General features: G+C 60.3%; 1 protein-coding gene across 6 annotated transcripts in view; it reads right to left on the bottom strand.

Annotated features, from left to right (window-relative positions):
- Positions 1–872: 872 nt before the first annotated feature.
- The window catches only part of WHRN (whirlin), an 85,953-nt gene continuing 71,358 nt past the window's right edge, over positions 873–15,467 (bottom strand). For 4 of the 6 annotated variants that reach the window (XM_044778953.2, XM_044778951.2, XM_044778955.2 and 1 more), the window contains 5 exons: positions 6,486–6,557; positions 4,678–5,218; positions 2,668–2,849; positions 2,034–2,156; positions 879–1,753 (listed from right to left, as the gene is read on the bottom strand). In XM_044778953.2, the coding sequence (XP_044634888.2) occupies positions 1,571–1,753; positions 2,034–2,156; positions 2,668–2,849; positions 4,678–5,218; positions 6,486–6,557 (1,101 nt within the window). In that variant the 3' untranslated portion in view covers positions 879–1,570. Of the gene's footprint in view, positions 1,754–2,033; positions 2,157–2,667; positions 2,850–4,677; positions 5,219–6,485; positions 6,558–15,467 lie in introns of all 6 variants that reach the window. The other 2 variants (XM_044778954.2, XM_044778952.2) reach the window with 2 other exon arrangements.

The raw sequence follows: 15,467 nt of genomic DNA, 5'->3' as shown, positions 1-15,467 counted from the left end.
TGGCTTCCCTCCTGATCCCCTGCTCCTTTCCTGGCCTCCCCGCTGCCCGTTCCTTAGTGGATCAGTTGCATACAGATCCTCATCTTGATGCTGGCCCTGATACCAGTTCCCCTGCATCAAACCCAGCACATATGGGGTTAAAACCAAAAGCACCCATCCACTTTCCCTGCCTACTCCTCAGCTTCCTGGCACCAGAATCCAACATCCACCATGGAGGCAGACAACCAAGGATACCCACCCGCAGATTCCCTTATCTTGCCATCCCCCGCTCCTGCAAGCAGCCTCACAAGGCCAAACGCAGGCCAGTGGGAAAGCACCAACCAGCAAGGCCACAGGCTCCCCACCCCTACAAGAAGCCGCAATCCTCACAACCTTTAAAACCCTTGCCTCCCATGCTTTGGGGAGACGAGAGGAATTTGAGGGCTCAGTCCCGTCTCCCGGCTGATGTCACCTAAAATAAAACCCTTTCCTTGCCGTAGGCCTGGCGTTCCTGTTTTATTTGGCGCCTCTTGTGTGGCAGGTAAAGAATCTGTGTTTGTGTCCAGTAACAATCTCAGAGTCAGACCCTGGGACCCGCCCTAAGATGGGCCACCTGTCCATGTTGAAACATCCTCGCACACGGTGCATTCGGCCCCATAACACGCCTGTCAGTCTTAATCTACAGGTACTCTCGGTGCACCACCTTCAAGTAAGGTGCTCCAAGATGCTCAGGTGCCCCGCCACCCGCTGTGGGTCCAGATTGAGCCGTGCATGGGGGCAAGGGGAAAGCGTGGCGGTGTGGGGTGCTGTGCCACCTCCCTCTGTCCTACCCACGCCCTCTCCACGTGGAGCGATCAAAACCCCAGCCACACAGGCAGGCCACACAGCACGTTGGACCCTAATCTTGTTTGGATCTCTTTATTGAAAAATTAAAGTCATAAGCTCTGTATATAAATACACTGACGCCGCCGGTCACCTGCAAGGCCTCTGGGGTAGGCTGGGGGTGCGGTGGGAAGCTGGGGTCCCCAGGGGGGTGGAGAGGGAAATAAATAATAAATACCACGGGGGATGAGGAGCTGGGAGGAGTAGGGGTGTGAACGGGGGGTGCTCGGTGCTTATTTGTGGCACTAAAGGTCCTGCAAGATGCCCCCCGCTGGGGGCTGTGTGCATGAATTCTCGCGTGACTCCCTCCAGACAAAGGCTCCAGCATCTGGGATGGACCGGGTCCTGGCTGGCCGGGGGGCAGCAGCCCCACATCCAACCCGGAGTAACAGGCCCTGGCACGCCTCCGGTGGACGTGTCAGGACACAGGTGCCCCGCCTGTCCCCACCCTTCTCCCCGTCTGGAAACCCACACTTGTATGGAGCACCTGCTATGTACCGGGCACGGCCCCAGTGCCCGACCTGACCTCATCTGCCTGCCCCGCTCTCATCTCCCGGTTCTCCTGGTCCAGCGGGCCCGGAAGGAGTTGGGGGGATGTCTTCCTGCCACCCTGGCCATGCAGCCCCGGCCCCTCATGGAGCTTGATGTGCCGGGAGGAGGGACCGGGGCCAGGGGCCGGGCCGCCATGGGAGCCCGCGGGCCTCGGGCCCTAGAGCATCACATTGAATTCGGTGACCAGAAAGTCGATGTAGTCACGGTCCTTGGTCTTGAAGGCCTCCGCGATGAGGCGCGCGGCCTCCTGGTGCTCCTTGCCCCGAAGCGTCACCCCATTCACTTCCAGGATCACGTGGCCCACCTTCAGCTGCCCACAGTTGTGGGCCGAGCCACCTCGCTGCAGGGGCGAGAGACAGGGAAGGGGGCACAGGGGGCGCCTGAGGGCTAGGCTGGCCTGGCTCTGCCTCCCCCGGGGTCAGGCCCAACGCGGGCACCGAGGCAGCTACAGTCCGGGTGTCCACTGCCCTGACTGGGGAAACTGAGGCTCAGTGAGAGCAGAGGTAGGATGAGCCTGGGTCTGCCCTGGGTCACCTCTGGGGGTGGCAAAAGCCTGGGGATGCTGAGAGAGGGGCCTCCCAGGGTAAGGGGAGGTGGCCAGGTGGGCCCTGAGGATGTACCTGAATGGTGACGATCCTCGGCAGGGGCTGGCGGGTGTTGGCGCCACCCTCGATGGCGATGCCCAGGGTGGCGGCGCTTTTCTTCACACGGACCAGGGTGGACGTGGGCTCCAGGAGTCCAGGCTGCACGTGTGAGGAAGGAGACCAGTGACCAAGGCCTTCTCGGTGGACAGGCCAGGCCAGGCCAGGCCCTCCGGGTCGAGAGAGCTCAGCATCCGCCAGGGCTGGGACCCTCGGGGATGCCAGAGTGTAGCTCAGCACTTAGTATTCTCAGCAATGTGAATGCTACAGAAGGCCCTGAGGCTCGGGACGTGGAGCGCTGGCCCAAGGCTGCCTGGCAGTGGTGCTGGAACTTGAATCCAGGCCTGACCCTCAGCCACCAGACACGTCAGAGCTGAGCTTCAAGATCCTGGAGACCGACCTTCAGCGCCTGGCTTGTCAGCATCAAGCCCGGCTTGTCAGCATCAGGGGTCAGGGAGGACTTACCCTGGGCCTCCAGACTCCTAACCTAGCATCTCATCCGGGTACGCTCATCCCTCCAGGGACGGGGCTCCCACCCTCCCCTGTGCCCCTTGTCAGGCTGCCCCTGCTGGGGACCTCCTGTTCTTCACCCGGGGCCCTCCTCCACACTCACCGGTTTGGTGGCCCCCTCTGTGGTCCTCTCGCTCCCAGGTGGCTCCTTGCCACTCCTGCTCTTGGTGGATGCCATCTGCCTGCCTCGGCCTGGGCCGCTGGCCTCTGCCTCGCCGGCGTCCACACCACTGTCCTCGCTAAGGGTCTGCCCGCTGTCCGAGAGCTGGGAGAGCGTGGAGGCTGCTGGGAGCGGGGAACAGGGACGAGGGCAGTGGTTACATGGCTGGGGGCAGGGAGGGATTCCTGGAGGAGGTGATGGAGCTGCAGGCGGGAAGGCTGGGGGGACTCCCCAGGGCAGAGACGGGGGGCTAGAGGGCAGGGGACTCCCCATCACCATTCCACCTACGGAGATCTGCTCTTCTAACTGGGCCTGGCCCCAAGGCCGCCACTTCCAGGCTGTCTGCCTTGACTGCACCTGGTGTAATGATTAAAACAGAGGCCAGGAAGCAAACCCAACCCACAGAGATGGGCTGCTTGTTTTTAAACTCAATATTCTCGATTTTTAATGATGAGCCAACCTGTTCAAATTAGGAGATTTCACATAAAACTTAAATGTCAAGCTTCTTGAGGAAAAAAAAATGGAAGGTCTGCCACGCCCAGTCTGTACCCCTTCGTGACCCCAACTCGGGGCTCAGGGCCTCTGGTTCACCCGGCAAACCTGAGCTGCTTTGCTGTGGGTTAGGGCTCGGCCCCAGAGTTTGAGACACTCTAGAGTCTGGCAAGTGGGATTTGAATCCCCGCTGACCAGCTGTGTAATCCTAGGCGAGTTACACAGTGTCTCTGAGCCTCCGTGTTCTTATTCTAACACAGGAGCAGTGATGCCTACCACCGGGGTTATCAAAAAGACTAAAAGACACAATGTACAGCACGAAGCAGTCAAGAGAACAGACTTGTGCTAGATGGCCTGGCTCCAGTTACTTTCTCTGCCTCAGTTTCTTCCTCTGTAAGATGGGGATGATAACAGCACCAGCCTCCCGGGTGCTGCTGGGAGCACCAGACGGGCTAGTCCACAGGCAAGGCAGACGGAGGGCAGGCCACTGGGTGGCTTTTAGTGTCCTGTGCCGGCCCAGTGCCAGGCCGAGGGGCAGGAGCGATGCCTCTGCCACGGCTCGGGTTTCTCGCCCACATCCTGCCTGCTCTCCCCTCAGCTGCCTTCCCTCGCTCCCGAGCAGGCAGCCTGCCTTCTGCATCCTAGTCTGTCCACCGCTCGACACCCAGCGGGCGCTCAGGAAACGTCCTCTGGCCTGGCCGGCCACCTTCCCTGGCCGTGGCGGCCCATGCCCCCCTGCAGCCACAAGATGGCAGCAGAACCCAAGAAAATGTCCCTGTCTGGCTAACAGGAGGGAGATGGGAGCCTGCGGAGGGAGGGGCGGAAACCCAGCTGGACCCTTCCCTGGCCCCCCGCAGCCGGATGACCTCTGGCAACTCAGGGGCCGCAGCCTCCACTGGCCTCCTGGGCATCTGGAAGGTCCAGCCTGCACTCTGACCCTGACGCCCCGAGACCCCAGGGGTCCAGAGACGGCAACGTCAGCCCCTACCTTGCCCCCGCACCCGCTCCGTGCCAGGCCCAGGGGACAGAGATCACAGAAGCCACCGCTGCCCCCAGCGAGCTCAGACTTAGTGGGGAGACAGGTAGGTGAAAGCAGGGCGCCCAGGTCTGGGGGTGCTGGAGGAGGAGCCCGACTCGCAGAGGGACCCGGCGGGCCATTCTGTCATCTCCGTTTCCCGATGGGAAAGCACAGCAGCTTGTCACGGTCACACAGCTGGGAGACGGCAGAATCAGACTTACACTCGCATCTCCGACCCCAAAACCCCTCAATCTGGGCGGGTGCAAGACGCTGTCCCCAGGCCACCGACCCTGGGCAGGGCAGGCCGGGGCTGGAAGGCCCTCACTGGGGGAGCAGCTGGTCCCACCTTCACCGTGTCAACAGGCAGATCAACCCTGAGGGGACGTGGAGCCCCCCAGATCGCATGCGGCACCCCGAGCCAGCCCGGGCCTGCGGGCACTCACCGCGCGTCTGGGGCAGCGCCCTGACTTCGTTCACGTCGGGCTCGCTGTCTGGCCGGTGCACCTCCACCAGGACAAAGTGCTGGTTGGTGCCCGTCGGGTCGGGCCGGCCGGAGGGTGAGGTTGGCGGAAGGCAGGCCCCCGCCAGCACGGCCTCTGTGGGGGCGCCTTTCAGGTGTGGGGGGGACTGGACTCTCGGGAAGGGGCCGATGGGGTGCTGGTTGACCAGGGCCAGGTGGGCGTCCAGTGGCCCCCTGGAGCCGGGCTTGGCAGGGGACACGGAGGCGTAGATGGGGGAGGAGGGCGAGTCCTGTGCTGGGGAGGCCTCTGAGGCCAGCGCGGTGCCCGCTGGCGGGCTGTGGGTCCGCGGAGCCGAGAAGACGATGCCCGAGTGGGAGGACGCAGAGGAAAGCGGCTGCAGGTCCTCTCTCCCCGGTGTCCTCGGCTGGGCCGGCGGGCGGTGGTCGTGGCCTCGGCCCAGAGGGGGCGGGGGAGGCGGCGGCCTGCAGCCAGGCAGCCCCTCGGAGGTGGACCGGACATCATCCTGCCAAAAGACCCAACAGGAGTAGAAGGAGTCGGAGCCCATGGCGGCTGGAAGAGGCGAGGCGGGCAAGTGGGCCCGGCCCGGCTGGAATTCTGTCCCCGCTCTCCTCTCCTCGGCTCTGGGCCACGCTGCTCTGAATAATGCAACACCCGAGTGGAAAACTTCTCCCGGTGTCTCGGCAGCTGATAAGCACCGGCGTCTCGGGGGATGGCACCGTCTCCTTAGGGAATTGAAGTTCCTGGCATCGGCCAGGGCTTGTCACAGGGGACTAAACTTAATCAGACGCAGGATGCAAAGGATGGAAAAACCAAAAAGGCACTTCTTTGGCTTTTCTTTTTCTTTTCTTTTTAAGGGATTATCGTGGCTACTAGAGACAGGCGGTGTGATGACAGGACTGGAGGGGGAGAGAATGGATAGAAGATGGACGGACACATGGGCTGGGGTGCTGTGTGGCCCTGGGCAAGGCGCTGTACCTCTCTGAGTGGGCCTCTGGGCAATGGGCGAAAACGTGCCTGCCCAGCAGGGTTGTGCGGATGTGAGGGGCCAAGTATATAACGTGCTAGCAAGATGCCTGCGACCCAGCAGGCGCTTGGTGAGCGGCAGCTATGGACCCATCCTTACTATTTCCTCTCTGCCCGTGCCAACACCCAACACTTGCACAGCTCGGATGGCTGCGTGGGCACTGCCCCAAATGCCTTCCTTCAATTAACTAATTTACCCCCTTGCCACAAACGTATGGGGTAGGGACACCATCATTATCCACATTTTACAGATGGGAAAATCAAGGCACAGAGAGGTTAAGAAACTTGCCAAAAGCCACACAGTCTGCAGCAGAGGTGGGATTTGAACCTAGGCCATCTAGCTCCAGAGCCCAGGCCACTGAAAAGTTATTTGGGTCAGAATCACAGAGGAACACTGCCCAGGCTGCTGAGGTGTGTGAGCCGCCCGGGTGTGAAGAGGTCACGTTTAACTTCGATCTCCAGCGCGGACGTGCGGCCCCTCGGGGAGAGTTCTCTGCACACCCTCCTTGCTGCGGTACTTGCTACCAGAACGTTCAGACAGCAAATCAAAAGTCACAGCAATGCAGCCAAGAGCCCAGCAGCCCGCAGATCTGCCTAAGATCCCATGAACCAGCGGAGAGCCACCCCGGGCCCTGCTGGAGATGGCCGAGGGACACACGTGGGCGCAGGCGGAGGGCCTCTGTCCCAGGGGCCAGCCCCCAGGGCCGGGGGGGCCAAACACAGTGAAATCCCACAGAGGGTCTTACCAGGGAGACGTCCGGGAGGGCGTTCCTATGGCCCTGGACGGCCTCACCAGTTTCCTCCAGGTCCAGAGTGTTCTAGAAACGGGGAAGAAAGCCACGTGAGCAGGTACAAACCGAGAGGGAAAAGCCAGTTTGCTCTCTAGGACACCAAAATCCACGGCCCCCGGGACACCTTCGCGAGGCCTGTTTCTCCCGACGCGCCCACTCCGTCGGAACAGACGCTGCTCGCTAAAGTTAATGTCAACCTTCCTGCCCGGCGTTTGGAAATCGACTTTTCTTTGAGACCTTCCAGGCGTCCGCTGAGCGACCTGGAGATGCCGGGGTGGCTCCGGCCGTGTCCGGGGATTCCTGAAGCTCGGCCGGAACCCCGAGTGGGACACGCTCACGGCCTCCAGGACCCAGGGGTCCTCCCTCTGCCGCTCAGACAGGAGCCCAGGGAGTGTGGAGATGGCGAGATGCCCACGAGAGGATGGGAAAGTGCCTCCTCCTTTTAATGTCAATGGTTTGAATGGGGGATGGGGTGGTTAGGGTTTAAATGGACCCTATTTTGCAAAAACCCCCATTTCTTCCCTTCTGCCCTAACGCACCAGGAGCAGCCCAGTGCTCCCTCAAGGGATGCTGACCTGCCCTAAGGCTACCTCCAGGCCGTCCCCCAGAGGCTGAGCAGCGCTCCTCTCTACCCGGGCTCTTGGGGCCTCAGGGCAGCCATTTCTCTCCACCCCACAAAGCCCAGGATGGCAATGAACCCCTGTGACCAACACCTGCTTAAGTTCAGGTGTGGCGATGCTCCTGGGGACACAGGGGAGGTGAACCGCCACCCCCACCTATAGTAGCTTAGAGACAGCGGGGTCCACACACACAAGCAAGGAGGCGGCTGTGCACGGGCTAAGGAAACACAGGCCTAGAATGCAGCCAGGGAGCAGTGATGAAGGAGGGCTTCCCGGAGGAGGGGGGCACAACTTCAAGCTGAGTCTTGTGGGTGAACAATGGGCGTTTCAGAGGGGCAGGCGTGCTCAAAGCAGGAAGGACAGAGGATTGGCTGGCTGAGAATCTTCCAGCGTGGAGCTGCTCAGCTCTGAGCCTGAGGGCAGTGGGTTGCCATGGAGACGTGGTCAGCCTGCCTTCCATGAAGATGCTCCGGCTCACTCCCTCTGCAGCCACACCAGGAAAACATGGGCACGTCAGGGCCTCCACACTGGCTGTTCCCTGTCTGGAACATTCTTCCCCTGGGCTAGCCACCAGGCACGGTCGCTTCGCTCACCTCTTTCAAGACCTTACTCAAATATCACCTCCTCCAAAAGGTCCACCCTGATAGCCCAACCCCAAATCACCACCCCCTCCCCCACCCTGCTTTATTTTTCTCCTTTGCCCTGATCACTATGCTTCACCCAGAGGCCAGGATGTAATCCTTGAAATATAAGTCGCATAACGTCTCTCTCCAGCTCATAACCCTCCAAGGCCTTTCCACTCTACTTGGAGGAAATTCCAGACTCTGCCCTCATCCGCGCCCTTTCCTGCCACTCCTCTGACAGGATGAGACTGTTCCTGCCCCAGGGCCTTTGCACTCACTGCTCTCTCTGCGCACACAGGATTCCTGGCGCACCCCCCCACTTCACATGGTTCTGACTCCAGCAAGGCCTTTCAGGCCCAGCCCTACAACAGCACCCCTCCCTGCCCCCACCCCCCTCTGTCTAAGCCCTGACGCTGCTTCATTTTTCAGTCCAAGGTTGATCACCAGCTGATGTTACTATTGATTGGTTTGTTGTCTGTCTCTCCCTCTGGGATACAAACTCACAGGCAAAACCTGTGACTAAAGGGTCCCCACCTTACCCTCAGTGTACAGGCGAGTGGCTGCTGGATAAATATTTACTAAGCAAACTAATGAATCGGGGACGAATCGATGGGCGGAGGAATTAATCGAGCCCTCTGGCCATCATGGGGAGGAGGCCCGAGCAGGGAGAGAATGGAGGAAGACGGCTCCCACGCGTCATCCTGGAGCCGAAATGGGGGTCTGAGGGAGGACGAAGGCGCGGGTGGGGATGGAAGGACCCCCAACTCCACACCCCGAGGGCAGAGGCCACCAGCCCCTCCACACTGACCCCATCCAGAATGATCCTCCTGCAGCCTCGAGCATTCTGGCCAGCAAAGGGCACGTGATCCTGAAGGCCAGTCACGGGGACCCACCAACCCATGATACGCTCGGCCCTCCGGCTCTGCGCCTGTCACACGCAGGCTCCTCCTCTGGTCCTGTGACGCCTCTGCGGCAACGTCAGGCCGCAACAGCTGCCCCATTTTACCAGCAAAGCTGAGGCTGACATGCAGACCGCAGCCTCCTGCCCGCTGCCCGCCTCCTGCCTCCCAGGAAGATACTGCGGATGGCCTCCGGGAGGCAAGGACAGCGGGGGGTCCCGGGGCGGGGTGATGGGGTTGCTCTCGCATCCACTGATTCATGGCGCCAGTTCAGGCTTCTCTGAACTCACACCCAGCTCTACCACTTACAGCTCAGGGACAGTGGGCAGAACCCGGAACCCTCTGTGCTTCCATTTCCTCTTCTGTAAAATGGGGTGACAGCAGTCCCTCCCTCACGCGCTTCATGTATTAACACCTAAAAAGTGCTCGGAACAGAGCCTGGCACGACGGATGAGGGGAGGTGACTGCCACACACATTGGAAGCCTGGGACTTTGCGAACACCCCCAGCAACCAAACAGCCAGCAAAACATGCACTGGCCGGTGTGGACACTTCAGCCGAAAGAAAGGGCACAGCTCCCATACGACCCGTCCTCCAAGACCACAATGAGTCAGTGCTCCCTGCAAATGGGCCAGCGGGGCAGCACGGACCATCCTGAGCAAAGGCGAAGGGCGAGGCAGGGCTGGGGACCTGCAATGGCTTCCAGGACGCGGCAACCACGGCTCTGGCCTCAGTGGGAGGCACTGAGGGGGGTCGCAGGCCTGGGGAGTGTCTGCAGCGAAGACAACGGGGCTGCCACCACCCTCCAACGGAGCCACTGCCACCGGCCGCAGGAACTCAGCCTGCAGGCACCTGGGGTCCACAGTGGGGCCAGACATGGGATTCTGTCCTGTTCTAGAACGTCAGGAGCTTTGAGCATTCCCTTAGTCGCTCAACAAGCATTTATCAGGCAGCCTTGACTGATGAGGCAAGCTCATGGGGACGCAGAGATGAGCAGGTCACCATGTCCCCAACACCCAGCAGAGGGCCACGCACACAGTAGCTGCCTGCAAACTCTTGTTCAGGATCGTTGATGGGGCCAGCAGTTGTCGCAGGGCCGTAGGGAGGCGAAAGGAAGGATCTAGAACCCGACAATATGAGCACGACCTTCTCTTAGGAAGAAGGATGTCGGAGAATTACAGCCCGCGGAGGACCTACCGTGCGCCAACCACTCCCCCCCCCCCCCGGGCGTTGTACTTACACGATCTCCTTTGATTCTCCCAACAACCCTGGGAGGCAGGCACTACGATTCTCCCTGGCTCCCATCTTTTACATTTAAGCTCAGAGACGGAAGGGAGCTGTCCAAGGCCACACAGCTATCCTACAGCAGATCGGGTTTCTCTCCAGCCCGGTGACCCCAAAGCCCATGCAGTCTTACCCCAACCCCAGAATTAGACACAGCCCTGATACTGTAGGGCCCAGAGGGCCCTGGGAGTGACACTCTCTGAAACAAGAGAGAGTAGAGCCATCGCTGGCCCTTGGCCGCAGCCATTCTCTATTAGTGGCTCCTGGAGCCGGGAGTGGAGGCAGAGATGGGAGGAGGGGAGGGGAGGGTGGAGCGGGACAGACACCCAGCCCTGCGAGGGAGGCCTGAAGTGGAGCAAATGGCAGACGGGTCGGAGCCCAGCGCAGCCAGACTCCATCTGCTGAATCCAGACGCTCGGAGCTGAGTCCCCGAGCCGTGCTCCTTGTGCCTTTGAAATAGCGGCAGACAGCAGGCTAAGAACCTGGGGCATGTGTAAGCACAAACGCCCGCCAAACAGGCCTCCAGAAGAGGATCAAGGTCAGAGCTCGCGCGGGAGCCTCCCCAACACGCAAGCTAGCTGCTTGGGGCTCCCTCCTCCTGCACCCACAGGGGAGGCCAGGGCCCAGATCCAGCGGCTCAGTGATTCCTGCCAGGTGGGACCCTTCATCCCTCCTACAGCTGAGGTGACTGAGGCTCAGAGACGGAAGGCCACCTGCCCGAGGTCACACAGCAAGGACGGGCCAGGAAGCTGAATCCTATCCAAGGTCTGACTCTTATCCAGATTGCCTGCCCCGAGAGCCAGGATGCCCTCAGGACCTGCTCCCCCACCTCTCTCCTCCTCCGATCTGTGGCGCTTCACAAAACCCCTGCCTTTCCAGAAAAGAGCTCCCTTCTGTCTGAGTCGGCCCAATCAGGGCCTGGGTATCCCAGGGGTCTGGTCTGAGGGAACGGTGGGGCCGCAACGAAATGATGGGGGGCAATGGCCTGTGCCGACCTCTGCCAGCTGGACTCGTGATCCTGGCGACAGAGGCCGCTATGGCCCAGGTGCCACCTCAGCCAAATGAGGAGCCCCCCTCCCCCCGCAGCCCAGCACCTGGTTCTCTGCCTCCCTGGTCCCCTCATTACCACGGGAGAGCTCTTACGTAAAGGGCTATTTTCGGCTCTTTGTTCTTCTTGCTTCTTTACTCTGATGTCAGGACAATAAGCTGCCCAACCCCCCTCCCCACCTCTCCCCCACCCACTGGGCCAAAATGCACCAGAGGCCTGAGGCCAGGGCGTGAGGGGCCTCCCCCGTCTGTATTTGGGGAAACTGAGGCACAGAGTCACAAAGCCTTCTGGATGGTCACCAGTGGGGGCTGAGATTTCTGCCGCAGGGGCTGCTGAGAGAAGGCAAGAGGGGGACACACAGAGAGAGAAGGAGAGAACCTGCGAGGGAGGAGGGAGAAAAGAGGGAAGGGACAGGATTTGGGGAAAAGACAGAGGAGGGGAGAGGGAGGGAGAGAGGAACGAATGACACGGGAAAAACTAGGCAAGGTGGCACGGCAGGTTGGGGAGGGGACCCCGTCACCCCAGGAAGGACGGGGTGGTGGGAACCAGCTAGAGGCAGACAGTCCTGGCGTTCCTGGGGGCCGCGGGGCTGTCCAGAGGGAAGGGGACAGGTCTGGGGCCCAAAAGGATCATGGGGGCAGACCCCGGGGTGATGGCCCTGCTCCCACCTCTCCAGCATGGGGTGGGCGTGAGAGTCTGGAGCCGCAGGGGAGGGTCAGAGGAGTGGACTGGGAGAGAAAGGACCCCAATCAGAGGACGGGAGGCCACACTGGCTGGCTTGGCTGAGACCGCGGGGAACGGCCCCAACGCCAGGCAGGGACCAGGCCTCTTACCAGCGTGTCCACAGGACCACCAAACCACAGAAGCCGAAAAGTCCCGGGGAGCCCCTGCATGATGCCCACCCAGGACGAGGGTCACTGCCTCGTCCCAAGGAAGCCAGGCCACTATTCCTTCTGCCCCTCGCACCCTGCTCCCAACGCTCTTAGGAAAAAGGACAGCATTCAGCTGACAGAGTGTGACCCCAAATCAGCAGGGCTGGAGGAGCCCTCAGGACAGGCGCTGGACCCCAGGGCTCCAGGAGGGAACGCAGGCACCATGAACCCGGCTGGGGGCAACACCGCATCTCTATTTTCCTTTCCTCCAACCAAAATGGAGCATCTCCTTCCATTATGAATGGAGGCAACACAGCCCAGCCGAGCCAGCAGCGCCTGTGACGCTGTCACCCACCGACATCCCAGATCCATCCTGTCACATTCCTTTTGTTGCAGATGCTGCAGAACCCCCTTCATGCTCCTCCCGATCACGGCCGCCATGGACCGCCACCAGACCCCATTCCTGGGTGTGCTCAGAAAGGAGCACACGCTTTGCAATTGGTTCCGCTATTTTGAAAATGGCATTTCATTATATAATTTGTCTCCTTTCGGATCCTATGTATTTTACTTTTAAACATTTCAAACTGTTATTCTGAGAAGGAGTCCCAGGGCTTTGCCAGCCTGCCAGTGGGGCCCAGGGCACAGAAAAGGAGAAGAATCCCAGTCGTGCGTCAATGCTGAGTCCAACGAGCCCATTTTATAGCTGGGAAAATCAGGGCTGCGGGAGGAGCAGGGCTGGCCACGTCCCAACAGGCTCTGTGCCCTGGGGTCTGGGCTCTGCTTGGTGAAAACAGCTTCCCGCAGCCCGAGTCCTCGCCCAGGGAGGCAGAGGCTCCATAAAAGGCGGGCTGAGGACCAGTCCTCGTTTCTGCAGGAGCAGAGCTGCAGCCACCCTAGGGTCGCTTCCTGGGTGGGGGCTATGGAGCTAGTCTACCTGACAAGGTACCTGCGTACCTGGACCAGGTGACCCCCACCCGCCTGCCCCTCAGCTCTCTCCACACACAGGGGAGGCATCTTAAAAGATGCATGGGGCTGGCCTGGTGGCGTAGTGGTTAAATTCATGTGCTCCGCATTGGTGGCCTGGGGTTGGGCAGGTTTGGGTCCCAGGTATGGACCCACACACTGCTCATCAAGCCATGCTGTGGTGGCATTCCACATACAAAATAGAGGAAGATTGGCACAGATGTTAGCTCAGGGCCAATCTTACTCACCACCACCAACAACAAAAAAGATGCAAACAGGATCATGTCACTTACTTAATGAAGACCCTCAATGGTGTCCCACAGTTTTAGGATTAAACCCAAGTCCCTGGAGCCTCTTGCGTCTCACCCTCACCCCTCTCTCCTTCACGTCCAGCACTCTGGCCCCACTGACTTCCTCCAGCTCCTTGAGTGTCCAAGAGCCTCACAGCACAGGGCCCTTGGACGTGCTGGTCTGGTCCCCTAAGCTACCTGGCCTCGTCCAGAGTGTGACTTGACTCGAGGCTGCCCCCCCCACCAGACTTGCTGAGCTTCAGGAGGGCACGCAAGCTGTGCTCTCTTTGGTTCAGGGCCCCCCTTAGAGCCTGGCATGCAGGCGGTGCTCAACGAATGCTTGCCGCACCAACACAGAAGAGGCTGAATGAATGAGCGAGTAAATAGATGGGCTCCTTCCAATTCCCTACTGGGGGAGGACTCGCCCAGCAGAGGCCTGGAAACCATCCAGGCTGGACCAAAGGCAGATGCCGGAGCTGGGAGAAGATCCTAGGATGGTTTGCTCCCTGTTTCTGGGAAGAGCTGCCTTGACAGTCAAGGGTCGCTGCAGCCGAGGTCTGAGACAGGCCTGAGCGTCTCCCCCTCGTTCTGCCTTGATGAGGAGGATGGTGAGGCCACAGGGGATCCGGCCGAGGCAGCGAAGCGCTGCCAGCCACGCCAGGGCCCCTTCCGGCCTTACTGCAGGGGGAGAGGGCAGCGAGGGCTTTAGAGGCAGGGGCCCCATGGCCAGCATCCTTTGGCAGGTCCAGGGAGCCCCTTTCCAGGCACATGAGAAGCCAGGAGGGCAAAATCTCTCAAATCCAGGCGGAAAAGGGCTGGTTAAGGCCGGGGCAAGTCCCGCTGCCAACCCCGCCCTCGGTGGCCTCTGCTCCGTGCATACAAGGCTGGTCTTGGCCTCGACAAGCCCCGCTCCTCTGCAACCCTCTGCTGTGCCCTTTCCAGCCTTTAGAATAATGACAGAATCGGCTCCCATGTACCCCGCTACTGAGCTCGCTCAATCGCCATGATGACCCACAGCTGGCTGAGCCTACCCACCCCCCCCCCCCGCCCCCCATGTACAGAAACTGAGGCTCCAAAACTTAAGTCACCTGCCCCAGGTGGCCCGGCTACTAGTTGGGAGAGCCAGCCCCCATCTGTGGGATTCCGAAGCCTGGGTACCCAAGGCCCTCCGCCTCCAGATGAAAAACTCAAGAAGGAATTCTTGAATTCGGCCGCCTCTCAGCTCTCCTGGCCGACATCTTTATGGGAGGGGAGCAATATTGTTTGGAGGCGGCAAAAAATTCCCAGGGCTGACTCTCTATTGGAAACGGACAAGAGACAAATGGAAAATGAACGCAAGCTGTCGCCCAGGGGAAGGCTGAAATCTGATTTCCTTTGATCGATTGCATCTGGTTTGCGGGAAAACGGCTGCAGCACGAGCCACGTGTAACGTGGAATTGAGACCCGCGTAGCGTGATCTGGGGAATCTGGGCTAAACGGAAAGTGGCTCCATTTGGGGCAGCCGTCTGGGGCATCTGGGTCATGACAGCCAGCCGCCTGCCAGCCTGCCCATCTGAGCGCCAGGGCCAACGACATTTTCCTACGATGTGGGAGGGGAAGGTTCAGAAGGCTGGGACGTTAGACTCAATCCTGAGTGGCTGGGGAGTGTGGTTTCCTTTCAGGTTCTGCTCCACATTTCCCCCACTCTGTTCCAGGCCTCGGGCTGGCACTGGGGACAGAGAGCAGAGAAAGATGTGGTCCCTGCCCACACCCCAGGAGCTCTCCCTGGTTACTGGAGAAGACAAGCCCAGGAAGACATCAAAACAACGTGAGAGGCGTTTTAGTGGGGACATGAAAAGCACGAAGTTCCAGGAGGGCAGGGCTTCTGGCCATGAGAAAGAAGGGTTTTTGGGTTGTTGGCCATGCAGATTTGGGGGGCTGCTTGTCACTCAGCATCATGGCAGCAGAAGCTCACTAATACATGGAATTGTTGCAGACCAGCACCTGGCACTCAGTGCTGAATCACTGAATATTATTTCGTGCCCTCTCTCTGCAGGAATGCTGCAGCCCTTGTTCAAGTGCACAGAGAAGTGGGGGGACACAGAGCTGCCATTCCTTGCCGTGCCTCCCCTGGAATATCTTCCTGACAGAGAGGACGCTCAGAGTCGGAGGAGACATGGGGCTCTGCCTTGGTTGTACAGATGGGCAGACTGAGGCCAAGGGTGGGTGAGGGGCTTTCCTGAGGGCACACTGCACAGTAGGGACAGAGCCCAGGAAGGGTGTGGGGCTCCTGACCCCAAGGGTGGGGCCTGGGGTCCTGCTCTCCCACAGGATGGGCTCCCAGGAGAAGGGTTCTGTCC

This window comes from Equus asinus, chromosome 10 (assembly GCF_041296235.1).
Source record: "Equus asinus isolate D_3611 breed Donkey chromosome 10, EquAss-T2T_v2, whole genome shotgun sequence".
Classification (NCBI taxonomy): domain Eukaryota; kingdom Metazoa; phylum Chordata; class Mammalia; order Perissodactyla; family Equidae; genus Equus; species Equus asinus.
This window is presented reverse-complemented; position numbering and strand designations above follow the sequence as displayed.